The sequence below is a fragment of the Sminthopsis crassicaudata genome, chromosome 6 (assembly GCF_048593235.1).
Source record: "Sminthopsis crassicaudata isolate SCR6 chromosome 6, ASM4859323v1, whole genome shotgun sequence".
NCBI lineage: Eukaryota > Metazoa > Chordata > Mammalia > Dasyuromorphia > Dasyuridae > Sminthopsis > Sminthopsis crassicaudata.
In genome coordinates this window covers 257543239-257570329 of record NC_133622.1, presented here as the reverse complement: position 1 = coordinate 257570329, position 27091 = coordinate 257543239, and the positions used below count along the sequence as shown (strand labels likewise).

Genomic DNA, 27091 nt, shown 5'->3' with positions numbered 1-27091 from the left:
TTGCCATTTTGCTTCTTCCATGTGTGAAGATCCCTGGCCAAGTGTGGCTGCTCCCCCTCACACCTCCACCCTGAGGCCCAGGGCTCCCAGTGCCGCCCGCAATCCCTCGGGCAGCTGCAAGTCTCTCCGGGCCTTGTGGACTCTGCTCTTCTTGGAGTGCTCCCAGGCGCAGAGCCCGGACAACTCTGGACAGCCGCCCCCAAGGCGCTCTCAGGCTGCGGCCAGAGCCAGACACCTCCGGGAGGTCAGGCCTTTTCTAAAGCTTCCCAAGTCGTCTCGGGCCGGGCCACTGCTCTCCCCCGGAATTCACCTGGAGGCATGAAGTTACGTGGGGTCGGGCACGTGGGGGAGCCAGGCAGTCTGCCACCTTCCCACCGCCGCCGGCCCTGAGCTTACTTTCAGTAGATTACGATTTTTTTAACTGTTGGAGTCCTTCTTTTCTCACTTTGCTTTTGGTTCTGAGAGACTGGGAAGTTTTCTCCCATGATTTCTTGCCATCCAGGCTTTTTTTGCTCATGGCTTTCAGGGAGTCCGCCCATATTCCTCTTACTCTTGGAGACGCCATTTGTGGGTTTGCCGTCTCCTTGGTCTCCAACTCATTTTACAGATAAGGAAACTGAGGCAGACTCGTCCAGGGTCACACAGCTAGGCTATGCCTGAGGCCGGGTTTGAATTCAGGAAAGCTCACCTCCGGACTCGGGGCCCTAGGGGCCCTTCTGGCGGCTCTCGGTGGTCCGGGGAACTTTGTCCAGCTTTTGGCCCGGGTGATATTCCCTGAGGTCTCTTGGGGTCATTAACTTCTTGGGCCCATTCGCATTGTCTGGGCTTGGGTGAGCTTTAACTTCTGTGCCGATGGTTCATTCTCGGTGGTTCTAGGCATTCTAATCTGGCTTTGCGTGGCAGCCGTGCCTCGGGAAAGTCTCAAACCCAGCCTTGGGCCCGCTACAGGGCCTCTGGCTAGCTGCGTGACTCTGCCGCGTCTCCCCGTCCGAAAATGGGAACGACGCACACCTCCCAAAGCGTCGGAAGGCTCCACCAGACCGTTTAAAGCCCTAGTGCAGGGCCTGCGCGTGGGAGGCGCTTCCCAAACGCTGGTTTCCTCCTCCTCGGTATCCAGCAAGCCCTGGATAAATACCTTGATTAGTGTCTGAATTTGTATTTTTAAATATTTTACTTGTTGGGCCTTTGCATTTTACTGTGTGCAGTCCTGGGCACTGGAACGGAGAGGTCAAGGGAAATTAACGAGCACGACAAAAGGGCAAAACGGGGCAGCTCCAGGGATGGAGCACCAGCCTGAGGTTGGGAGGACCGAGTTCAAAGGAGGACACTTAGCACCTCCTAGCGGGGTGATCCCGGAGTGCTTCAGCAAAAACAACCAAACAAAAGTGGCGGGGACTTAACCGAGGCCGACGAGCCCGAGCCCCGCCCAGCGCCTGACCGCCGCGCGCCGCGCCACAGCCGGGGGGCAGCGGGGGCGCGCGCTCGGGGGAGGGCTGCGGCCCCCGAGGCCCGGGGGCTTCGGGACTGGGCGCCCCCGGGGAGGAAGCCCGGACCACAGCCAGCCCTCCTCTTTAGCCGCCCCCCACCGAATGCGCTTTGGGCATGCGCGTCGCCTCCCGAGCTGGCAGGAAATGGAGCAGAAGCACCGTCCTTTAGAGACGAGAGCCTACCTCGGGCGCGGAGCCGCCGCACTCTTCCACGGTGCCCGCGCGCGCTCCGCCCCGCTCCAGCCCCTCCCCCTCCCCCTCCCCACGAGCTGGACCTCCAGCGCCACCTGGAGCCGAGACTCGGGAGCCCACGGGAAGCGGGCCCGAGGGTCCCATCAGGCACCCGCATTAGAAAACGCTTCTGAGGACCGACGGGAATTGAGGCTGGGGGGGCCGAAACGGGGGAGGGGAAGGAGGAGGGCCGCAGTGCCCCCAGAGGAGGGGGGTGCGCATGGGCCGGGGGCGGGCAGGGAGAAGCCGCCTCAGGGACCGGGGAGCGCGCTGCGGGGCACGCGCAGGAGGACCGCGGACCGGAGGGTCCGGACGGGCGGGACAGGCAGGTGGGGGGGGTACCGGAGAGGAGGGCTGATGTCCCGCTCCCATCCGGGCCAAAAACACAACCTGTCAGGAGTGGGATTCGAACCCACGCCTCCATACGGAGACCAGAACACTCCGCCGCGCGAAGCAAGCTCTCGCTTGAGTCTGGCGCCTTAGACCCCTCGGCCATCCTGACAGCTGCTGCTCCGCTCCTCCCAGCGTCTCCTTCTAGATGCAGGCAGCGGGAGCGCGCCTCCCTTCTCCTTCCCCGACCCTGCGCCGCCTCGGCTCCCGGCGCCATCCACGTCCCAAGCCGCCGCTGGCCGTCTCCCGCGGGGGGTCCCTCTTCCCCAACCCCCAGTACTTATTAGGCGCCTACTGTGTGCCACGTCAGCAGGCGGGGGTTGCAGGAAGCAGTTTCTATTCTGCGGCGTGAGGAGGACTTTCTGAATGGGACGAGGAGCAGAACGGGGGCAGCCACGGCCCCCGCGCCCCTCCCTGCTCTGGGGTCGAGGGGGTGGCGGGGTGACCTGGCGGGCCCTGGTGCCTCCTCTAGCCGGGCCCCGCAGCTGGCGGGGCTTGGGGGGCTGCAGGGCGGCGCGTTGCTGGGGAGTCCCTCGGGGAGCCTGGGCCCGGGGCACGAGCCGGTTCGGGCTGCGCTCCGAGGGAGGGCGCGCGGGGCCCATCCCTGCGGGGATCCTGCCTTGGTCCGGAACCGGCCCCTAGAGCCCGAGAGCGGGACCAGAGCTCGGGCCGGGCGCAGGGCCCGGGTGCGGGGGTCTGAGGCGGGGTCTGAGGCGGGGTCTGAGGCGGGGTCTGAGGCGGGGCCGCGGAGCGCTGAGCCCGAAGGCCGGAGCGCAGGGCCAGGAGCCCCCGGCGCAGAGCGGACGCCGTGCGGGGCCAGTGGCGCAATGGAGAACGCGTCTGACTACGGATCAGGAGATTCCAGGTTCGACTCCTGGCTGGCTCGGCCGCGCGGAGCTCCCCTTTTAAAGGTGTTAGTCTATTCCTTCGGAGGGAAAGCCGCCCCTCGGTGCCGCTCTGCCGGAGCTCCTGCTCCCCGCCGGGCCTGGGCCCCCCGGGCGCCCCCGGCCTCGCGGACTTCGCCCAGAGAGCGGCCGGGACGAAATCGCCGCTCCGTGTGCTCGGAGAGAGGGGGCGGGGCCACGTGCCTTCCTGCTCCCGCCTCCCCTTCTCCTGCTTCTAGCGGGACTGGGAAGATGGGAGAAGAAGTAAAGAGCATTTGTCTTCATCCCGCCTTCCAGGGAAAGCCTTTCAGACACTAGGAGAAAGCCTCCTGCCCCCAGCCTTGCCCCCCACATTCTCATGAGTCCGCCGGAAATGATTCCCAAAGCCAGAGGGCGACTACCCGGCTGGCGGTGACCTCCGAGCCCGCGGTCCGCCCAGGACCAGGGCGCCGAACCGCTCTTCTGGGAAGGAGCCTCGCGGTCTGGGCGAGAGCCCTGCGGGTGAAAGCGCAGCCCCCGGGCTCTGGAAGGACGACGAGCTTGCCTCCCCCCGGGGTCTCGACCGCTGTCCCCGCCCGAAGGAGCGGAGACTGCGTCTGTGTGCACAGAGATTGGAGAGACCAGGACCGTGGCTCAGTTCTCTGAAGGCGGAATTGAGCAGGGATAAATGGCGTCCTGCACTTGGCTCAGCAACGCAGTCCAGAAGGGCAGCGTCCCAGCCGGACAGCGCTCCGTGGGGAGAGGACCGGCGTCTCAGGGAGCAGTTACTCCGACTTTTACAATGACGAACGTTGGAGGGGCTGGGGGGAAACTGGGACCCTGGTGCGCCGTTGGTGGCCTTGAGAACGGGGCCAGCCGTTGTGGAGAGCAATGTGGGCCCAAAAGTTCTCAAACCCGGAGAGGTGCTGACGAAGTGCCCAGTTGGCCCTTAACAATTCTCTAGGCAGAATTCACACCTTTAGTTCAAACCTTTGAGGGAGTTTTCACCTTGAAGGAATAACCCTTTAAAGGGGGTTTACACCTTTAGACTCCTTTAAAAGGAGCAAGTTCATTGGCTGTAGGAGTTCCCACAAGCGCCATGAGCCCGTTCTCTGGGAGGATAAAAAGAGGCAACATTGAGCCTGGAGAGCACCTCTGGATGAGAATCCTCCTCTGGGAGGAGGTCTCTTTTCTGTATAATTTGTTCCTCTGTGAGCAGGTTTCTTGGGAAGCTTTTGGAGCCGTCCCCTCCAAAAGTGTGGGATTGCTGCACTTGCGAAACCACGGGACGTCTTCTCTTTCTCTCAGTCCAGACTGCCGGCCCCACTCAATGACTGCTTGCTGGCCGACGGCCCTCCTCTTTTAATCTCCCAGAGAATGGGCTTGTGGGAACTCCTTCAACCAAGGAACTGGCTCCTTTTCAAGGTGTGAACCAAAGGGGTGAATTCTGAGCTAGAGAATCGTTTAGACAACTGAGTTAGCACCTTGTAATCCTAACAAGCAGCCTAGACTGGGACTTTGAGTTTGGACCGCATTCTGGAGTGGGTCAAGGAGAAGACAGCTCGTGGATTCGCAAATCCAGCAATCCCCCACTTTTGGAAGGGAAGAAGAGGATTCGAGATTCTACCTTCGCTCTGGCTGGAGGCTCCAGAAGCTTCCCAAGAAACCTGCTCGCAGAGGAAAAGATCATATAGAAAAGAAACCTCCTCCCAGAGAAGGATTACAACTGAGAGACAATCGGAACATTACATTTTGGCCAAAAACTTGCTTATCCTGATTCTGGCTGATTATGGGCCCTTCAGAGGAGCTAGCCCGGACCTTCACAAAACTGTGCATCCCCTTTGACCCAGCAGTGCTGCTACTGGGCTTATATCCCAAGGAAATACTAAAGAAGAAAAGGGGACCTGTATGTGGCAGCCCTCTTTGTAGTGGCCAGAAATTGGAAGATGAACGGATGTCCATCAGTTGGAGAATGGTTGGGTAAATTGTGGTATATGAAGGTTATGGAATATTATTGTTCTGTAAGAAATGACCAGCAGGAGGAATACAGAGAGGCTTGGAGAGACTTAAATCAACTGATGCTGAATGAAATGAACAGAACCAGGAGATCACTGTACACTTCAATACTGTATAAAGATGTATTCTGATGGAAGTGGAAATCTTCAACATAAAGAAGATCCAACTCACTTCCAGCTGATCAATGATGGACAGAATCAGCTACACCCAGAGAAGGAACACTGGGAAGTGAGTGTGAACTGTTTGCACTACTGTCTTTCTACCCAGGTTATTTTTACTTCTGAATCCAATTCTTCCTGTGCAACAAGAACTTCAGTTCTGCACACATATATTGTATCTAGGATATACTATAACATTTAACATGTATGGGACTGCCTGCCATCTAGGGGAGGGGGAGGAGGGGAAAATTCAGAACAGAACTGAGTACAAGGGATAATGTTGTAAAAAATTACCTATGCATATGTACTGTCAAAAAAAAGTTATAATTATAAATTTAATAATAAAAAAGTGGCATTTAAATTGTTTCAAGAATCACAGAAGCAACATTTTTAAAAATTGCTTAAACAAACAGACCCTACATAATGGAGTGCCCAAGGCAAAGGATGATGGGTGAGCTTGGGCTCACAACCACACCGGCTCCTTGGCGCTGTCTCTCTCTCTCTCTCTCTCTCTCTCTCTCTCTCTCTCTCTCTCTCTCTCTCTCTCTCTCTCTCTCTCTCTCTCTCTCTGTCTCTCTGTCTCTGTCTCTGTCTCTGTCTCTCTGTCTCTGTCTCTCTCTGTCTCTCTCTCTCTCTCTCTCTCTCTCTGTCTCTCTCTGTCTCTCTCTCTGTCTCTCTGTCTCTCTCTGTCTCTCTCTCTCTCTCTCTCTCTCTCTCTCTCTCTCTCTCTCTCTCTTTCTCTCTCGGACTCAGTTTCTTCATTTGCAAAGGAGAGAACAGGCAGATGACCTATCTGTACTCTGCTCACATCACATGGGGGGAGGGTCCTCTGCTCTTAGGGTCATGTTTGGGAGAAGAGCAATGGATCAGGGCACATGCTAAAGGCAGCAACTATGTGGGTAAGGGGACAGGACGCTGCCATGGGCTGGGGAGGGATGTCTAACCTCAGATACAGTCAGGGCCTTGTCTTCAGTCCTAGGAGCAATGGCTGGTCGGGAAGGGAGACCTTCCTGACCCCAGAAGCTAAGTGGAAGCACGAGGTCCCTGCCACTGGAATTCAAGGGAAGTGGGATGACCCCTTGGGGGCAGGGTTGTAGAAGCCGGTCCTAGTTAGGCTCCAGTGGGAGAGAAAACTTTGTAGGGTTTCCAGTTCCCCATGTTAGGGGATTCTGCAAAGATCTGTTGGGGATTTCTCAGCTTCTAGCCAGCCCCCAGCATGGGGTTCACCACCCCAGTCTCACCAAGGCGTAAAGTGTCTGAGCATGTGCAGGAAGCACTGTGTCCCGATCACCCCCCAGCCACCCCCATCCCACTAGGTGAGTCAGTGAGCACAAGTGAAAGGTCTGGCAAAGGCCTGTGACCTTGTGGCAAAATGAAGCTTAGAGTCAGGAGTTGGAAATGGAAGCTCAGTTGCACCACGTATCACCTCCCGTGACAGGGGAGCAGGGTTGTCCTTGCCCATCTGAGAGCCTGATGATTTGGCAGATGCTCCTCTAATACCCAGGGGCTCATTGGGGAGGCTTCCCTGGAGAAATGGCGTCTGGGACTTTCCAGGGAGCCTAATTGTCCCCTCTCTCCACTGGAGCAGACTCCACAGAGAATAGCTCCCTAGAAGTTTTTCCTCTGGTAAACAAGCACCCCACTTTCCCAGGGGAATCCCGGATCTCCTTCCCCCAGGCAACTCCTCCTTCATATGCCCCCATCCAGAACCCCAGTCTGGGGGTCCTCAGAGCTCAGGGTGAGGAGATGAAAGGAAGCTCCATCTTCTGGCCCTGCGTTTCCAGCCCTGGATCCACACAGATGATCAGATAGAAATAGGTAAGTCCTGGTCCAGCCGATTTGTTCCCTCAAAGCCCCAGGTCTCACTGTACTTATGGAGAAGCTTAGACCGGGGAGAAGTGCCCTAGTCCTCCCAGGGATGGGGGGCAGAGATGGGGCTCTCCCCTGCAGACTGAAGAGCCCGGCTTCACCTGCAGCCACTAACACTCGGTTCTGTAGAACACACCAGAAAGCTTTACCCGAACTCTCCAGGTGACACATGGGGACTTCAGTTTCTTCTTCTATACAAGAAGCTTTTGAGACCCTTTTGTCTCCAGGGTTCATTCACCGAGCTCTTTCTTTCCCTAATGGTCTTTAGAGCAAGAGGTTAGGGACCTAGGTTCCCAGCACCGGAGCACAGAGCCATGGAGCTGAGAATTGGGGGGGAATCCTCACCAGGGCCCGTGGTCTCTCTTAGCTGAGAGTCTGCCCTTGAACAACGCTCAGAATGGAAGCGCTGTAAGATGACTTTCATTCACTTTACTGGACAACCTTAGGCAGGTTGGCCCTTTCTTGAAACCTTAGTTTCTGTGCCTGTAAAATGGAGCTGTGCCAGCTACCCACAAGCCCCCAGGACTGGCAGGTGTACCTCGGGACAGTGGGACTGGCTCCCAACACTTCTCAGCAACCTCTGTCCCTGAAGAGAAGGGATCTGGTCCTTTGAGGAGCTCCTTGTGATCACGTCCCTCCTGGTCCTTGGCATAGGTCTCAGGCTGAGATCTAGAACGGACAAGGGCTGGCTGGGTCCTGAGGCACGCCTGGAGCCCAGCACCGTCCTCGGCACACGACCCTTTTCCTCAAAGAACTAGGGAAGGTGCTGGGATGTCAAGAGCTGCCGGAAGTGGCAGAGATCATACATGAATCCAAGGCCCGGGGGGGGGGGGGGGGGTTCCTGAGGAGGCGAGGGGACAGTTCAGTCCTTTACAATAAATGTCAATTAAATACCTGAGATGTATAAGACTCTGTGAAAGGAGCCAGATGGTCTCAGAGACAGAAGGGAAGAGGGTGCAAGGTGCATTCAGGTATTGAGATGGGAGCAGACCAACAGTTGGGGAGCCCAGGGAAGCTCCTAGTGGAAAGAGGCCCCTGAGCCCGCCTGTATTCTAAGAAAAGTGGGAACAGAGCACATCGCCTGTCATGGGAAATGTCCAGGGGGACACGAGACAGAGACAGAGGGAAGTTCCGAGAGGGGAGAGGTCAGACACAGTGACAACGTGCCCTTCGGCTCTCCAGGGGAGCTCATCCTTTTGTCCCCGTGGACAGCCATCTCTCTGCATCCAAAGGCTCGTTGTGTGTAGAGGTGTACCCAGCATATTCCTCCCCAGAAGCCCAGCCGGGCCACCCTATGGTGCCCATGGGGCAGAGGTAGGGTTAAAGCTCAGGGCTGTCTTTCAGCCCAGCCCCTCCTGGGTACTCACGTCCTCCAAGGGAGGGCTCTCTGCTGGCCCTGAGGGGAAGCCCCATCACACCATATCACACACACACACATCCTTTAAAACCAAATTCGAGGAGGACTAGGGAGAGAACAGGGAAGGCTTCCCATAGGCGAGAGGACTCCTGAACCTCCAAGCTGTCCAGAGGAAGGAGGGTAGCTATGGGGGCGGGGGGGAATAGTACACATAGTCCTGAAGTCAGGAAGACTCCTCTTCTTGAGACAGATGCTTCTTAGCTGCATGATTCTGGACCAGTCATTTCACCCTGTTTGCCTCAGTTTGCTCATCTGTTAAATGAGCTGGAGAAGGACATGGCAATGTCCTCCAGTATCTTAGCCAAGAAAACCCTGAATGGAGTCATCAAGAATAAGACGAGATGGAAAATGACCAAGCCACAAGGAAGGAAGGACCCTCTACCTCCCAAGACAATCTCTCCCTCCTCCTCCACCTATCTTCTGTTACTCTAACTCAGGAAACATTTCCTTACACCAAGATTAAATTCAATGGAATAAAGGTAAAGAGTATTTACCCTTGGGTCCAAAAAATCCGTTTCACAAATACAAGGCAGTTGAAGCATGGTTAACGGTTGAGGTGAAAAAGACTTGAGGATCTTAGGGACCCACAAGCTCAATACAAATCATCAGTATGACACAGAACCCAAGAGAGCAAATGCATTTTTTATTTCACGGGTAAAGAGGAAGCTTACTCTGCTACCACAGATCAGCCACTGCTACGCATCTTCTGGGCCAGTGGCGGATGCCTAACTGGAGACCGTCCTTCCTTACGATACATCACAGGGCTGCTCAATGCTGTGTCCGGCGGGGAAGGGGTAGGAAGGATTTCCTACTTTTCCTCTCCTGTTCAGATACAACCAGGAAATTCTAGCAGCTCCTGGCCATTACTTTTTGAACAGGACAGTGAGAAGCCAGAGAGTACCCAGAGGGTGAAGGGATTCAAGTTTATGACGCGTTTCTATTGGAGTATTTGGCCTAAGGAAGGGACGATTCATGGGAGACGCGGATGTCGGGGGCCTGTCTCAAGGAGGAAAGATCAGAATCCTTCTGCTTGGCCCCAGAGGAATGATTTGGCAGGAACAGGGAGACGTTTCCAAGTAGCACACTTCTGCTCCTTCAAGGTATCCCAGCGCAGAATGTGCCGCCTTTCGGCTTGCTGGAGGTTTCCTCAGAGAATGGGATGGCCCTTGTAAGGGAGATGGGAAATCAGACCTTCCTTGGGTCTGGGGGAAATTGGTGATTTCTGAGAGCCCTTCCTATTCTGTCTGTGGAACGAGCTGATCCATCCTTTACCTGCATCCCCCACTGAAGAAGCCTCTTTCCCTCCCTGCTCTAATATGAAAGGGAACCCCAGCCTTTAGAGGCAGGTCATGCTGCCCTGGGGAAGCTCGCTGGGTCAGAGATTGGCCGCCTTGCAGCTCTCGGCCAAGGGGCCTAACCAAACACTCTCTTCTACAACATACCTTTCAAGGACTTGAAGGCAGCCATTACACTTTCTTGACTCGCCCTTTCTCTGGGCTAAATACCCCAGTTCCTGTCACTCACAGGACATGGATTCAAAGTCCTTCAGTTTCCATTGGGCTAAGCCCTTCCCAAACTGCCGTCCCCAGAAATGAACACATCACATACGGTTTGACTGGGATCGAGGGAGGCTAAAGAACCTGTCTTTCCTCCCTTCCTTTGCCCAAAAGCAAGAGCTCTATCAAGGCAACCCAAGATCCCCTTCCCTTCCTGGCTATCTCATCCCAAACGTGCCAAACCCAAAGACTCCCAGATCTATCTCAAGCAAACTTCTTTCTACCCAAATCTCTCCTGTTTGGGGTTTGGAGATGGATTTTTTAACTCCAGTCTGAGATTTTACCTTTGTCTCTAGGAAATCTCACTTTCCTGGGTTCGCTGAGATTTTTCAGGCCTTTGGATCCTTAGGTCTTGTCTAATGGGGATCTTAACCTGATTACACATTTTGGACAGTGTCACGCACTTGAAAAGGAGATAAATCAATAGTAAGTTATCAGCCTGAGTTTGAGCTCTCTTAGTAATGATGAATAGGACTAAGAGATAGAAGGGATAGAAATCTGCTTCAGCAAATACTTCCCCTTAAAGATGAGAGGGGGGACTTTCGTGGGATAGGCTGCTCACAATGGTGGAACAGTGTCTGTACCCAGTGTAGTTGACTGGTTTCCCTTGCACAAAGTGAGGGAAACTCTCAAAGGGAATAATCACTGCTATTTCAGACAAATCAGGGAATTTTCAGGAAAAGGTGAGATTCTCAGTAGGCAGCTTAAAATAAAGATGGGGCAAGGCTTTGTGGGGGAAGGTTAGGAGGTCATATCCATTATAGCAAGAGAGTGACTCAAAGAAGGGAAGGGTGGGAGGAGAGCTGGGAGAGACCCCGAGGATCATTGAAGGGAAGGGTGGGAGGAGAGCTGGGAGAGACCCCGAGGATCATTGAAGGGAAGGGTGGGAGGAGAGCTGGGAGAGACCCCGAGGATCATTGAAGGGAAGGGTGGGAGGAGAGCTGGGAGAGACCCCGAGGATCATTGAAGGGAAGGGTGGGAGGAGAGCTGGGAGAGACCCCGAGGATCATAGAGAAGGGTGGGAGGAGAGCTGGGAGAGACCCTGAGGATCATTGAAGGGAAGGGTGGGAGGAGAGCTGGGAGAGACCCCGAGGATGACTGAAGTGAGGGGTGGGAGGAGAGCTGGGAGAGACCCCGAGCATGACTGAAGTGAGGGGTGGGAGGAGAGCTGGGAGAGACCCCGAGCATGACTGAAGTGAGGGGTGGGAGGAGAGCTGGGAGAGACCCTGAGCATGACTGAAGTGAGGGGTGGGAGGAGAGCTGGGAGAGACCCGAGGATCATTGAAGGGAAGGGTGGGAGGAGAGCTGGGAGAGACCCCGAGGATCATAGAGAAGGGTGGGAGGAGAGCTGGGAGAGACCCCGAGGATCATTGAAGGGAAGGGTGGGAGGAGAGCTGGGAGAGACCCCGAGGATCATAGAGAAGGGTGGGAGGAGAGCTGGGAGAGACCCCGAGGATCATTGAAGGGAAGGGTGGGAGGAGAGCTGGGAGAGACCCTGAGGATCATTGAAGGGAAGGGTGGGAGGAGAGCTGGGAGAGACCTGAAGATGACTGAAGTGAGGGGTGGGAGGAGAGCTGGGAGAGACCCCGAGGATCATTGAAGGGAAGGGTGGGAGGAGAGCTGGGAGAGACCTGAAGATGACTGAAGTGAGGGGTGGGAGGAGAGCTGGGAGAGACCCCGAGGATCATTGAAGGGAAGGGTGGGAGGAGAGCTGGGAGAGACCCCGAGGATCATTGAAGGGAAGGGTGGGAGGAGAGCTGGGAGAGACCCCGAGGATGACTGAAGTGAGGGGTGGGAGGAGAGCTGGGAGAGACCCCGAGCATGACTGAAGTGAGGGGTGGGAGGAGAGCTGGGAGAGACCCCGAGCATGACTGAAGTGAGGGGTGGGAGGAGAGCTGGGAGAGACCCCGAGCATGACTGAAGTGAGGGGTGGGAGGAGAGCTGGGAGAGACCCTGAGCATGACTGAAGTGAGGGGTGGGAGGAGAGCTGGGAGAGACCCGAGGATCATTGAAGGGAAGGGTGGGAGGAGAGCTGGGAGAGACCCCGAGGATCATAGAGAAGGGTGGGAGGAGAGCTGGGAGAGACCCCGAGGATCATTGAAGGGAAGGGTGGGAGGAGAGCTGGGAGAGACCCTGAGGATCATTGAAGGGAAGGGTGGGAGGAGAGCTGGGAGAGACCTGAAGATGACTGAAGTGAGGGGTGGGAGGAGAGCTGGGAGAGACCCTGAGGATCATTGAAGGGAAGGGTGGGAGGAGAGCTGGGAGAGACCCCGAGGATCATTGAAGGGAAGGGTGGGAGGAGAGCTGGGAGAGACCCCGAGGATCATTGAAGGGAAGGGTGGGAGGAGAGCTGGGAGAGACCCTGAGGATCATTGAAGGGAAGGGTGGGAGGAGAGCTGGGAGAGACCCCGAGGATGACTGAAGTGAGGGGTGGGAGGAGAGCTGGGAGAGACCCCGAGCATGACTGAAGTGAGGGGTGGGAGGAGAGCTGGGAGAGACCCCGAGCATGACTGAAGTGAAGGGTGGGAGGAGAGCTGGGAGAGACCGCAAGGATCATTGAAGGGAAGGGTGGGAGGAGAGCTGGGAGAGACCCCGAGGATCATTGAAGGGAAGGGTGGGAGGAGAGCTGGGAGAGACCCCGAGGATCATTGAAGGGAAGGGTGGGAGGAGAGCTGGGAGAGACCCCGAGGATCATTGAAGGGAAGGGTGGGAGGAGAGCTGGGAGAGACCCCGAGGATCATTGAAGGGAAGGGTGGGAGGAGAGCTGGGAGAGACCCCGAGCATGACTGAAGTGAGGGGTGGGAGGAGAGCTGGGAGAGACCCGAGGATCATTGAAGGGAAGGGTGGGAGGAGAGCTGGGAGAGACCCCGAGGATCATAGAGAAGGGTGGGAGGAGAGCTGGGAGAGACCCCGAGGATCATTGAAGGGAAGGGTGGGAGGAGAGCTGGGAGAGACCCTGAGGATCATTGAAGGGAAGGGTGGGAGGAGAGCTGGGAGAGACCTGAGGATCATTGAAGGGAAGGGTGGGAGGAGAGCTGGGAGAGACCCCGAGGATCATTGAAGGGAAGGGTGGGAGGAGAGCTGGGAGAGACCCCGAGGATCATTGAAGGGAAGGGTGGGAGGAGAGCTGGGAGAGACCCCGAGGATGACTGAAGTGAGGGGTGGGAGGAGAGCTGGGAGAGACCCCGAGCATGACTGAAGTGAGGGGTGGGAGGAGAGCTGGGAGAGACCCCGAGGATGACTGAAGTGAGGGGTGGGAGGAGAGCTGGGAGAGACCCCGAGCATGACTGAAGTGAGGGGTGGGAGGAGAGCTGGGAGAGACCCCGAGCATGACTGAAGTGAGGGGTGGGAGGAGAGCTGGGAGAGACCCCGAGCATGACTGAAGTGAGGGGTGGGAGGAGAGCTGGGAGAGACCCTGAGCATGACTGAAGTGAGGGGTGGGAGGAGAGCTGGGAGAGACCCGAGGATCATTGAAGGGAAGGGTGGGAGGAGAGCTGGGAGAGACCCCGAGGATCATAGAGAAGGGTGGGAGGAGAGCTGGGAGAGACCCCGAGGATCATTGAAGGGAAGGGTGGGAGGAGAGCTGGGAGAGACCTGAAGATGACTGAAGTGAGGGGTGGGAGGAGAGCTGGGAGAGACCCCGAGGATCATTGAAGGGAAGGGTGGGAGGAGAGCTGGGAGAGACCCCGAGGATCATTGAAGGGAAGGGTGGGAGGAGAGCTGGGAGAGACCCCGAGGATCATTGAAGGGAAGGGTGGGAGGAGAGCTGGGAGAGACCCCGAGGATGACTGAAGTGAGGGGTGGGAGGAGAGCTGGGAGAGACCCCGAGCATGACTGAAGTGAGGGGTGGGAGGAGAGCTGGGAGAGACCCTGAGCATGACTGAAGTGAGGGGTGGGAGGAGAGCTGGGAGAGACCCGAGGATCATTGAAGGGAAGGGTGGGAGGAGAGCTGGGAGAGACCCGAGGATCATTGAAGGGAAGGGTGGGAGGAGAGCTGGGAGAGACCCCGAGGATCATAGAGAAGGGTGGGAGGAGAGCTGGGAGAGACCCCGAGGATCATTGAAGGGAAGGGTGGGAGGAGAGCTGGGAGAGACCCTGAGGATCATTGAAGGGAAGGGTGGGAGGAGAGCTGGGAGAGACCTGAAGATGACTGAAGTGAGGGGTGGGAGGAGAGCTGGGAGAGACCCTGAGGATCATTGAAGGGAAGGGTGGGAGGAGAGCTGGGAGAGACCCCGAGGATCATTGAAGGGAAGGGTGGGAGGAGAGCTGGGAGAGACCCCGAGGATCATTGAAGGGAAGGGTGGGAGGAGAGCTGGGAGAGACCCCAAGGATCATTGAAGGGAAGGGTGGGAGGAGAGCTGGGAGAGACCCCGAGGATCATTGAAGGGAAGAGTGGGAGGAGAGCTGGGAGAGACCCCGAGGATCATTGAAGGGAAGGGTGGGAGGAGAGCTGGGAGAGACCCCGAGGATCATTGAAGGGAAGGGTGGGAGGAGAGCTGGGAGAGACCCCGAGGATCATTGAAGGGAAGGGTGGGAGGAGAGCTGGGAGAGACCCCGAGGATCATTGAAGGGAAGGGTGGGAGGAGAGCTGGGAGAGACCCCGAGGATCATTGAAGGGAAGGGTGGGAGGAGAGCTGGGAGAGACCCGAGGATCATCGAGAAGGGCAGAGCTGGGGCGCCGGAGCCGGACCCCTTGTGTTGCCATCTTTCCAACCTCACAGAATCGCCTCCGGGCTCAGGGAGATGGAGGAGCGCAACGAGACGCTGGGGACCGAGTTCTTCCTCCTGGGGCTCTCGGACTCGGCGCAGCTGCAGAACTGGCTGTTCGTGCTCTTCCTGCTCATCTACGTGGCCAACGTGGTGGGCAATGCGGGCATCATGCTGGTGGTCTGGACGGAGCCGGCGCTGCACACGCCCATGTACTTCTTCATCAGCATCCTCTCTTTCATCGACATCTTCTACTCGTCCACCACCGTGCCCAAGATGTTCGCCGGCTTCCTGGCGCGGGCGGCCGTGTCCCGCGGGGGCTGCCTGGCGCAGATGTTCTTCTTCCACTTCCTGGGCAGCACGGAGGCCATGCTGCTCACGCTCATGGGCTTCGATCGCTACCTCGCCATCTTCAGCCCGCTGCGGTACCCGCTGCTGATGACGCGGCGCGTGTGCCTGGCGCTCACCGGCCTCCTGTGGGCCGTGGGCTTCTCGCACTCGCTGCTGCACGTGCTCATGATGAGCCGGGTGGTCTTCTGCCGGGCCCGGCGCGTGCAGCACTTCTTCTGCGACATCGCGCCCCTGCTGAAGCTGGCCTGCTCCGACGTCCGCACGCACGAGCTCCTGCTCTTCGCCGTCACCGGCTTCCTGGTGCTGGGCTGCTTCTCCCTGACGTCGCTCTCCTACGTGCTCATCGTCTCGGCCGTGCTGCGCATCCGCTCCCCCGAGGGCCGGCGCAAGGCCTTCTCCACGTGCGCCGCGCACCTGACCGTGGTGGTCCTGCACTACGGCTGCGCCGGCTTCATGTACCTGCGCCCGCGCTCGCGCCACACCCTGTCCCAGGACCGCGTGGTGGCCGTGCTCTACACCGCGGTCACGCCGCTGCTCAACCCGCTCATCTACACGCTGCGGAACAAAGAGGTGAAGGCCGCCATCCGCCGGGCTGTGGGCCGCAGGCTGGGGAGCCGGGGGGACTGAGGGGCAGCGCCAGGCGCGGCGGGAGCCAGAGCGAGCAGGTCGACCAGATGGCCGGACGAGGCCCCCGGGGTCCTGAAGGGGCAGACTGCGGCCCGGGCCCGCGCAGAGAGGGTCCCATCCAGCACTAAGCACAGGCTGATCTCTCCCCCCCCCCCCGGGACCCCCGGGCCCTTCAGTACCATGGGGTTGCCTGAGTGTCTTTGTTCGCTCCCCCTGATTCTCTGTGCACGTTCCCCTCGGAGCCCCCACAGCTCTTCCTGCCCTTTCCCAAGACGCGCCACCCGCCGCCGGTTTTTTGTGTTCCTATCTTAACTCCTCTATCAGGCAAGTCTCTGTCTTGGGCTCCCAGGGCCAGCACAGGGCCGCGGACCCAGAAGCCCGGACCGTAATCCACAGCTAGATGCAGGGCAGACACCAGCCGTGTGACTCTGGACCTGGTTTGCCTCAGTTTCCTCATCTGTGAAATGCATTGGAGAAATGGCCACACACACCCCTCCCCCCCTCTCTGCCAAGAAATTTTGTGGGAATTATGATTACAAATGAACTTTGTGACCTTGGGCTGGTCCTTCTACCTCCCTTGGCCTCTTTAACATTTGGGGCACCAGACTACAGTCTCCGCTGGCCCGCTAACTGAATGAACTAACCGAGAGGGAGAAGATGGAGTGCTCTCAAATCCTTCTCTGAGCCTCAGCTGAATGGAAAGGAATGAAGAGTCTTGGGACATGAAGGATGGATGTGAAAAACGTTAGCTTAGAGTCTCAGGAAGAAACGTGACCCCCTTTGGAAAGGGAATGGAAACTTCGACCCAACTCTAGTCTAGCCTGGCTAACAAGGTCCCTTGTCACAGCACATGCCCCATGAGGGCTCCTTTTCCTGGGAGCCCCATCAGCTAAGGAAAGAACTGAGACCCTTGGGGCCACCTCCCCTTGGTCTCATTAAAGGGAACTAGACAGAAAATTTTAAAATTACAACCACCTCTTGAGCCTTGTTAATGTTTTTTCTACCGGGCTAATCAATCTCCCACTCTCCTTCAATCCAGGACAGCCTGAACTAGCTGGTCTTAGTGCATCTGGTCCTTTCCCAGGTTCAAATGTTACATTAAGTACTTGGACCTTTGGTTCAGAAGAACTTTAAATCAGGGAGCCCATTTAGGTCAAGGAGAAATTCAACTTAAAAAGCTGAAGCCATGAAAAGCTCAAAATAATTCCCCCAATAACCCAACTATTCACAAGAATATTTCTTCCTGTTATAGCCTTCCCTTGATACTCAGAATCCAAAGTTCCTTTGCCAAAGTTATCTCCACTGTCACATCCCACAGGGACTCTCACTACACTTTGATACTTGCATGTGAGGCAGCCCGCTGAAGGACTACTTTCAAGGCAAATTATTTTGATAATCAACATAATAAGCATACTTAGGGACCTTGTCTATTCTTGCACTTGCCCACTGTGTGACTGTAAAGAGATGATTGTAGAATCTTGCGAAAAACTGCCTGTTGCCTTCCCACACATTCATCAAGGATACCCTTAATAAATTTGTAAAGTCATCTCATAAACAATTTTGTAAAAGTATATCAATAGTTGTGGTGATAAGGTGAAAGTATTAAATGATAAGGTGAAAGATGTTTCTTTCCAAACATTTGTTGCTCTTCTTTGAGAAAGGATCATTCCAACTTTTCACGGTTGACACTACTGACCAAAGTACTGTGGATGGGCATTTGATTGGACTCTGCTGCTCTTCCCATTTTGTTAAGGATAGCACCATTTCTTCTTCCTCATGTGACACATCCAAATGGTGTGATTCCACTACCATTGATGATGAAAACCACTTCTTATAGACATATTTCATTTTTTATCTTCATGCTATCCTCTTTTTAGTTTCATCCAAATATATATCCTTGGGATAACTGGTTTGCTCAGATTTCTCATCAGACTTTTTATAAATACCTCCCTTTTCCCCTTCCATAGCTTCTCAGTTTAATGAAGTGATGCTGTTCACATTCTTCCATCACCATCTTCCTTGGTAAGATTATACAAAATCCTATATTCCAGGTCGGCTCTTAAATACCATGTCTCTGCACTTGGCAAGGAAATCAAGCATTTGCAGGCTGAAGTAGTTTTTGAGCTGTTTTTGCCTATTGTGGCAATTGATTGACGTTCTTTGGCACTCCTTAGGAAATGTTAATAGTCTGTGTCTATAACAATTCATTTATCCATTTCCCACTTTGGGGTGTCAGCTTGTTTAAATAGGTCTGGTTACATTTACCTTATCTATATACTATCTCATCTCTTTTTTTTTTTTAATTTGGTATTGACTTTGAACTTTGCTTCAGCAAACTGATAATCAGAGAACATACAAAGAGCTAATGTTCATCAGGCCCACACCACTAATCAGTCATTTCTTGTACATTAAAATATAACGAATTTAAATTTGTGGTATCATCTTGTGCTTGCCATGTCTACAACATTCTGATTCACTTCATTTTTTCCACTCAAAAATCAATCAAGGACTTACCATTTGCCAGGCACTGTATTAGGCACTGGGAATAAATGACAAACAAAATCATCCGCACACTCAAGGAATTAGAATGGGAGAAAGAAGTGTACACAGAGAAGTAAATGAGTGATTTTCACAAAATAAACACCAAACAGTTTGAAGAGATGATTGCGCCAACAACTGAAGGAATTCCCCAATAAGGGCTTCTTGAAAGATGTGAATTCAAAGGTGTAAGGAATAAAATGGGTGGGGGCGACCCATGGAAATGGAAGAGGCTGGGAAACTTGCTTCAGGAGAAGTGTGACAAAATATAATTCCCTGTTTTGGGATGTGTTTGGACATTCTATAACCATTTAGCCTGCTAATAAGGTTGGGAGAGTGAGCTCCATGAGGGCTTAGGGCAGAAGCTAGACTTCACAGTCAGCCAGTATAGCTAGCTTCAAGACCTCAAGGAATGATCTGGGACCCAGCCCAAGAGTAGCTCAGACTCAGACTCATGCAGCAGTCATGGTGCATCTAGGTGTGAGCTTGGTAAGACCAAGACTTTTAGGAAACGAATGATGTCTGAACCTCCTCTCCTCTCCCCAGGGGCTGAGGCAGTGGAGGGGTGAGGATGCCCTTGGAAACACTAATATTTCTGTTCTTGCTCTGGTTTTGGAAAAGCTACCAGTGTTCATCGATTGGTTCAGTGGGGCCAGAGAGTTAATGACTGACTGGCAATTAACAGTTGGAGGAAGAGCAATGGAAAGGCAGATCTAGCTGATAGCATTAACTCCCTGACTCCTTGGGACACTCCCAGACCACTAAGATCTCTCTGCAGAAGACTGAGGTGAAAGTATTACTACAGGAGCTAATGAGGAGAGGGAAATGAGACCAAAAAGGCACCCCAAGTGTATAACGAGATGTGTGCAAAGCACAAGGGGAGCCGGGAGCCAAGTTGTGTCTGACAGACCACTGAGGAGATAATCCCGTATTGTCCCCTAAGCAGCAAAGCTGTGAACTCGGTGCTTATTTTAAAGGGGTCATTCGCGCCCCCCCCCCCTCTGTGGTCCTTTTCTTTCTGGTTTTGCATCATGGTCACTGTTTTGAGATGCTTCTCAAAAGGATCAAGGGAAGGGCAGCTTGCCCATTCCTAGAACCTTGCCACATGTTACCATTAGCTCATGGCAGCTAAAATCCATGTCCTGCCTAAGCAAGCCTGAGCATGAGCTAGGACTGGCTCCCTGCTATCTGATCTTAGGTGAAAGAATATGTGCCCCAAGATGGGTAGTCGCACCCCCAGGATTGGAGATGAAATTGTGAGTCTGACAGCTGAGGACATCATCTGCCATCTGATGGGTGTTGGCCGGAAGAAAGGGGAAAGAGTCAAAGCAACTCTGACAACATTCTTGGAACAGGTGACTCTTGAGAAAAATATGAGTTCATGCCTTTGACTGACTTGTGGGGGGCCCTCCACCATTAGAGACAGATCCGAGGTAGGGGGAAATGGAAAATTCCCAATCAGCAAGCAGGAAAACTGCTGCAGGCTTAGGAGGATCTCCGCTCAAGAAGAAATAGTCCTTGGATGACAAGTGGCCCTGGACAGATTCAGTAGTGTCAGAGAATATTGGTCTTACGGGCCTATCAACTTAAAAAGTTCATTGTTCTGAGATTGCTATCTAAACTCAAAACACTTGTGCAGCCTAGCCTGGGGAACGGTGCTGATAGAGAAGATTGTAAATAGTAACTCTAAAGTAGCGAGGGTAGGAGACTGTTCAAAGACATAGAGCAACCACCCACCCCTGGAGGCCCCTCTCTCTAGACAGAAATGCTTAGAATTAGTTAAATCTAAAGTAATAAAACAGGGTTTCCCCATGTGGTTGTGAGAACTTTGTATACTTTGTTGTCCTTTTGAGAACTGTTCATATCTGTTGACTATCTCTTAGGGAATGGGTGTGTGTGTGTGTGTGTGTGTGTACACACATAAAGCTACATAGATATAAGTTGTATATCTCAGATATACAGAGAAACTGTATCAGAGAAACTTGACACAAAGATTGTTTTCCATTTGACTGTTTCCCTTCTTCTCTTACATGTTTGAATGCGTGTTTGTTACAGTGTATGTGCAGAAGCTTTTCTGTGGCAAGTTCCCTCTGCTGATGGAAACAAAGCATTCTTTTTCTTCAGTTACTTCAGGTTTTCTTTAAGGTGACTCTGCTCTCACTGGTTCTCTTTCCCTCACCCCCAAAGCCCTCTCCTCGCTTGATATTTGGCTTTCCTTTCTTCCTTTTCCGCTGTTATTGGACTTTTATTTCAGTCACGTCTGACTCTCTGTGACCTCAGCTGGGGTTTTCTTGACAAAGATTCCAGAGAAGTTGGCCACTTCCTTCTCTCTGTTTCCATCACTCCTTTTATAGATGAAGAACTGAGGCAAACAGGAGGAAGTGACCTGCCTAGGGTCACATGGCTAGTCAGCATCTGAAGCCAGATGTGAACTCAGGAAGGGGGATGTTTCTGCTTTCACTCCCAGCTCTCTAACCACGGAGCCCCCTCTCACTGCGCCACGTCCCTGCTTGTGCAGCCTATCCCACATCTAAACCCTCTAGTTTTCACCATCTTTTCTCCATTTGCCCGGAAATCTCCTCCCGGGGTTAGGGTTAACTTCACCCTAAATGCTCTCCACTCCATTGCCCTGCGGGTTCCTACTCCCTCCCGGCTCCCAGGACAAGTAGAATTTTCAAGCATCAAATACCCCAGACCTCATTCAGTGTAAGGTCCTTATCTCCCTTCACCCTTAGGAGCATCCACCAGTGGGAATCCCCCTCAAGGTGTCCTTCCTTCCCCCTTCAAAAAATAAAAAAGTCTTGCCCCCTCCTCCTTCCTCACTTCCCTGTAGGCGCTTCTCTTTTTGAGACCACAGACACCCCCCTCCCTGCTAACCCATGATTTGACCCTGGTGCATCCCTCTTCTCTACCTCCTGTTCCTCTTTTCTTTCATGAACTCTCCCATGGCAATGTAGTCTACCAAAGAGAACTTCGCCGGTGGCCAAGGGGTCGCCGAGTCTGTCCTTAGCGCCCTCCCCCTCGCCTCTTTTTTGTGGCACCTCTGCCCCATTTCTGCCCACCTCCCATCCCCCCACCCCATCTTCTTGTGGACATTTAGAGAGAATCTTCTTACTAGCCTATCATTCTTAGTCGACTGTCAGTCTTCTTGGCTGCTGAGTTTATTCTCTCTCTTGGGTTTCTGTTGTTTGGGAGGCAAATGACTGCATCTGCTTTTCTTGTAAAACATCTCAAATTACTCTTTATTACTGGATGTTCATCTTCTGGTCTTTATGGTTAAGCTCAGATTTGCAGGATAGGTTCTCCTGGGTTGCACCCTGAGCTCTGGTGCTCTTCAGTCCCTTATTCTTTTTCCTAGTGGGTACAGAATAATCTTAGGTTATTCTGATGTCTTTCTCTTTTTATTCGAAGGTTTGGTCCTCATGGCTTGCCCAACTTGTTCCTGAATAGAATTGTCAAATTTAACCATTCCGTGTCTCGAGTCTGCAGTCTTCTGTTTTTGCCTGAAGGTGATTGAAATCTTTGGATTGTCATTTCATTTTCTATGTCCAGACATTCAGGGAAGCTCTCTTCTATTTTTCCTTCCTTAAGAGTTTTCATCCTGTCATGTTTTGTGTGGCGATCTCTGATCCTTTGGTTGTCTTTGTGCGTCTGCTCGTTTTTTTGCTGCTCAGGACATAAGCTTTGCTTTTAGAAGGTTTATTTCTCTTTTAAACTGCTCGGGAGCCCTGAGCTTTTAGTGGTGGGAAGGTGTGGCAGGGCACAATCTGACTGGGCACAGGTCTAACTGGACAGAACCAGCTTTTGGAGCGTGTCCAACCTCAGTGAGGACACCCCTTTGCTCCTGGCACCCCAGTGCCCCGGCAAGTGCTTCTATTCTGCTCATTATTTTTGCTGCTCAGGATATCAGCTCTGCTTTTCTACTTCTCATTTCCCTTTTAAACCACTCAGGAGTCATGTTCTCCTCTCATTTCACAGGGTCCGCTGTCCCCTCAGGTGTTAGATCATTTTCCTGTGTTTTTCAGCATCAATTCATAGATGCCTGAACTCATTCATTAGATCTGGAGACATATTTTCTTCTATTATTCCTGTTTTCCCTGCTGATTTGTCTATGTTCAAAGTCTTAGAGTTAAAATAAACTAGCAAGGAGCAGCGAGGTGGCGCAGTGGATAGAGCACCAGCCCTGAATTCAGGAGGACCCGAGTTCAAGTTTGGTCTGAGACACTTAACACTTCCTGGCTGTGTGACCCTGGGCAAGTCACTTAACCCCAGCCTCAGGAAAAATAAAATAAATTAGTGAATGAATGAATAGATCAAAAGATAAATGAGTAACAAATTGAAACGAAGCCTGAATTTTGTCCTTCCTGAGGTCTTTGGTACTTGTAGTCATCTTATTTCCCCCTATTGCTCCCTTTCTTTCTCCCCCTGCAGCTTCCTTAGGGCCTAAGTCTCACAGTGTCTCTGAGTCCTCCCACACTCGGCAATCCCTAGTCAGTCAATAATCATATAAAATGGCTGAAGAAGGAGCCTCAAAACCAGCAACATCTGGGTGCAAGTCCTCCCCTTGGGCCCTTCTCAGTGTCCTTGGGAAATTCTCCAAGGCTCTGAGTGGAAGAAAAGGAGTCCTGGGGGCTTCTTCACCAGCCAAGGGAATCCTTCCCCTCGCTTCTCCCCACTTCCCCAGGGGCTACCTAAGGGGCTATGGAGATTTAAGACGCAGAGGGGAATGGCATCCCAAGAGCCTCCCCTGGTCTGGAAAAAGAGGACGCTGTTTTTTGCTCACTTTGAGAAACTTTCTTTGCCCCACCTTCTGTTTATGAGGTCTGCTTGCATCTGTGCTCCCACCTGGTTTTTTTAAATCACCAGCTTGTGCTGACCTGGGGAGAGCTGCCATTCTGCCCTTTAAGAGAGCCCAGTCTCTGCGCTGCTGACCACACTCAAACCCCGTGAAATGTGCCTGACCCTCACAGACTTCTGGGTCTGGCTCCCATGTCTCGGGCCCTCGCTCCAGGCTCTCCATCAGCCTCCAGCCCCCGGAACATCGATGGTCACGGGCTACCCATTGATGGATGACGGTCATCTGTTCCTGCTCCTGGAGCTGCTCGCCCCAACTTTTTTAGAATAATCTCTCTCCTCTTTCTCTCACTGCCTCTTCCCTCCCCGAGCTGATGCTACCCCCCAGTCCCACCCTCACAGCCCATCCCCCCATGGCCTCTGCTGCCTCTGCTCCTCCTGCTGCCGCCCTGTCCCCAGACCAGCCATTGAGACCCGAGATTTGGAAACAGAAAAGCCTCCGGCCAAGTCGCCGTGTACCGAGCCTTGCCTTGAGCCGCTAGAGGCCCTCTTCTAGAACTGTCCCAGGACAGACTGAACCTCCAGGGAGACCGAGAAGGCAATGGCCTCGAAGCAAGGGTAAGGAGAGCCAGTGTTTCCACACTCCCTCTTATCCACACTGCCCCCCTTCCTCCTCCACAAAAGAGTCGGACATCTTCCTAACGTACCCCTCTAACTCCACCACTCTTACATAATCTTTGGCTCCCCACTGCCCGCTGGATCAAGTTCGTGCCCCTTTTTACAACATTCAAATCCCCCTTTGATAGACCACATGCCCCTCCCTCAGCACAGCACCGATGTTTGTCCAATGGTAATGGGTTGAGGTCTGAGGACCGAGCCACTGCCCGCCCAGGCATATGTGACTGGTGTGGGTCCAAGCCTCCCTCCACTGGTGCAGACTAGCAAGGAACAGGGGCCTGGGCTACGAAGCTCTGGGACTTGATAGGGGTCCGGTGGGTCGGGCAGAACTTGAATTCGGGTCTTTCTGACTCCCAGGTGAGACTTCGGCCCTGCAAGTGACCCTTCTGCTCCCCCTGGGATTCCTGCAACCACTTTCCCATCACAGGCAGTCGTCTCTCTGGGTCCCTCAAAGACCAGCCTGCATATTCCTTCCCCATTGGCTGAATTAAGCTCAGGTACATTTGACCCAGATGTGTCTTGCCAACCGGATCGCAACCAACGGCTAACCTGAGGATGGCCGGAGCCACACAAAGCAGGCCGGAGACAGAAATCAAACGAAAGTTTAATTTCAAAGCGGGAGAAACGCTTGCGAGCCCAGCCGCCCCCAGGCCTGAGAACGGGGGCTTGACTTTCGGGACGGGGTTCCCGGGCACAGAGGGGCTGGCATCAGGATGGGGAGCGGGCGCTTAGGCGGGACGGGGCCGGCCAGCGTTTCCACAGAACCTCCAAGCTCCTCAGACTTTAGCCTCGCCAGGCAGTCTGGACGGGCCCAGGGCCGCACAATCGGCTGGCTTTGAGACCCGGCCCGTTGCGGGGGCAGCCGGGAATGGAGTAAGAAATGGCAGCCTCTGCACCAAGTCAGCCCAGCAACCGCCCCCCCCCCCCCCACCTTGGACAGTTCTCTTCTCCTTCAAGGCTGCCCTGCCATGAGTCACCTGCAGGAGGGCACCCTGCGTGACTGCCCTAGCCCTGCTCCCCCTCCCTGGGTCCGGATCATCCGCTCGCCCCCAGCCCCCTCACCCACCTCGGCCTCCCCATATCCCTGTGCTCCCCAAAGGCGATGTCCTGAAATGCCGCCCTTCCCATCCACCCCCAGAGAGCAGAGGCAGAGCGGGGGCAGCGCCGGGGGTCCCCAAGCCTCAGTGCCGGGGCGTCCCGGGCAGGGCGTGCAGCAGCCCGGGCTATGGGGGCCCCGCGAAGAACACCATGCGGCTGGAGACGACCAGGTCGGCAGCGTAGGCCCCGAGGTTGACCCAGGTGAGGACGGTGGCTCCCACCGCAGGGCCGAACTGATCCTTTGGGGGGGCGGGCGCGAACGCGAAGATGGGCCACGTGACCGCGGCCGAGAGGTAGAGGAGCGCGGCCAGGCCGGTCAGGGCCAGCAGGGCGCGGTCCGCGGGCCAGGGCGCGGCGTCCAGCAGCCGCCCTACGCTGAGCCCTATGACGAGCACGGAGACCACAAAGCAGACGCAGAACACGGCCATGCACCACTGGAGCCCCGCGCTGTTGGCGTACATGTGGCCCACGTCCACCAGGGCCAGGATCACGCTGGCCACGAAGGCCTCCAGCACCTTCAGCAAGCCGGGTGTGGTGGACAGGAAGCCCCGGAGCTGGCCCGGCCTGGCCCTGGTCAGCCCCACCTCCGCCGTGTAGGTCACGAAGCACAGGCAGGACAGGGCCGTGGCCGTGGCCGTGGCCTGGTAGCGCCAGCCCTCTAGTCCTCTTGGCACAAAGACACTGGGATACATGATGGAGGCGGTGAAGGTCAGCAAGGTGCCCAGCAGGGCCACGGTGGCCGTGAAGTCCTCCCAGGACAGGGGCAGTTGGGGGCCCAGGCCCAGGAGCTCCAGCCCCAGGACGGCCAGAGACAACAGGCCGCAGAGGCCCCAGGAGCACAGACACCACGCCCCGAAAGGGGCGTCCGGGCGGTGGCCCGAGGCTGCCAGGCCGAAGGCGGCGCAGCTCAGGATCACCTGCAGCAGCCGGAGCAGGCCCCCCAGGGAGACGAGGGCCCGGGGCACCAGCGTGGGCCGCGGCATGGCCAGGCCTCCCTCCCGCAGCTGCTTCGGGCAGAGTCAGCCACACACAGGACAAAGGGACGGTCCAGGAGGACGTGCGCTATCTCGGGCAGAGCCCAGGTGTGGGAGGGTGGGGCCGGGCAAATAACTTACCCTGGAAGAGGGGGAAGAAGCCTTGGGGTTGGGGTTTCTGACCTAGGGCCCTCCCAGGGGTGGTCAGTCCCACATGCGCTCAGTCCCGGGGAGCTTCCCTCCTCCTCGGAGTGGCCCCTTCTGGAGGGACCTTCAAAGGGAGGGAGTCCCTGGCAGGGGAGCTGGCGGGGAGGGGTACAGGAGGGATGGCCAGCGGGCACCAGGCCCGGGTAATCATTGACAGAGGCATTAACGGCCCACCCTCCAATTCGCCTTTGGTCTTTGCTCTGGCTCCCCCTCTGTGCCATCTTGCTTCCTGGGCAGGTGGAGGGAGCGTGGTGAGTGCCAGGGGAACTCCTTCCGGGGCAGGGAGCTCGGAGAGCCGCCTCCTTCCTGCTCTCCCTGCAGACCTCGTTCCCCTTGACCTAGGAGCACAGGGCTGTGGGAGGGAGGGGAAGGCTGGGCCTCCCTCCAGCGCTTTAGGTTGACACTCTCCGATTCCGGCTCCAGCCCTCCATCCACGCTGCCTTCCCTCCCCACTCCTCGGCTTTTGGTGGTCAGCAGTGAGGAAGACCCCGCCAGGGGCTTCAATGCCGGGGGCCTAACCTTGTCACGCTTCTGGGCTTCTGGCGGTGAGAGTCCCTGGACAATAGCCAGCAGGTGTGACGACCCTGGACAGGGTCCCTGACGCAGCGAGGACACCAGGCCACTCTCTCCATGCCTCTGCCAGAGTTCAATCCCCAAAGGATGCTCTCTATGGGGATCCTTCCCTATACCCCTCCCCCTTCTGGTCCCCCACTCCTTTCTCTCCGTCTCTCTTTGTGTCTCTGTATCTCTGTCTCTGTGTCTCTTTCTGTCTCCCTCTCTGTCTCTCTGGGCCTCCTGGATGATCCACAAACAAGATTCTCCATCTCTGGGCTCTGGGCTTTCTCTCTGGCCGCCCCCTATAACCCTGGAATGGCCGCCTCCTCCATTCTGCCTCTTGATTTCCCTTCTTTCATTTTCCTTCTTTTAGTGGAAGCTTTCTCCAAATCCTCCCCTCCCCCACTTGATCCTAGTGCCTTTCCTCTGATAATTACTTTTACCCGTGTAGAGCTTGCTTTATATATATTTTTTGACTGAGCCAATATAATAAACAATACTCCCTAAATTAATTTGCTTGTTCAGAGCCATATCTAACTGCCAAAGGATGACTATGTAAATCCACATAAAAATAA

At 55.0% G+C, this 27091-nt stretch overlaps 2 protein-coding genes and 2 non-coding genes across 4 annotated transcripts; 2 read left to right on the top strand and 2 right to left on the bottom strand.

Moving 5' to 3' along the window:
- Positions 1-2109: 2109 nt before the first annotated feature.
- Positions 2110-2220, bottom strand: TRNAL-CAA (transfer RNA leucine (anticodon CAA)). Its single transcript has 2 exons — positions 2183-2220; positions 2110-2155 (listed from the first exon to the last, which is right to left on the bottom strand). It is a non-coding gene; the product is annotated as a tRNA-Leu (tRNA).
- A 701-nt stretch (positions 2221-2921) lies between these two features.
- Positions 2922-2994, top strand: TRNAR-ACG (transfer RNA arginine (anticodon ACG)). Its single transcript has one exon. It is a non-coding gene; the product is annotated as a tRNA-Arg (tRNA).
- An 11736-nt stretch (positions 2995-14730) lies between these two features.
- On the top strand, positions 14731-15672 carry LOC141547615 (olfactory receptor 12D1-like). Its single transcript, XM_074276001.1, has one exon. The coding sequence runs from the start codon at positions 14731-14733 to the stop codon at positions 15670-15672; it is 942 nt and encodes a 313-aa protein (XP_074132102.1).
- Positions 15673-24905: 9233 nt separating this feature from the next.
- LOC141547614 (myeloid-associated differentiation marker-like) lies at positions 24906-25763 on the bottom strand. The gene has a single exon (XM_074276000.1). It carries the CDS (start codon positions 25761-25763, stop codon positions 24906-24908), a length of 858 nt encoding a protein of 285 aa, XP_074132101.1.
- Between the last annotated feature and the right edge of the window lie 1328 nt (positions 25764-27091).

What these genes read in the sequence shown, in the direction of transcription:
- LOC141547615 (XM_074276001.1), top strand. Translation starts at nt 14,731, where the DNA reads ATGGAGGAGCGCAACGAGACGCTGGGGACCGAGTTCTTCCTCCTGGGG.
- LOC141547614 (XM_074276000.1), bottom strand. Translation starts at nt 25,763, where the DNA reads ATGCCGCGGCCCACGCTGGTGCCCCGGGCCCTCGTCTCCCTGGGGGGC.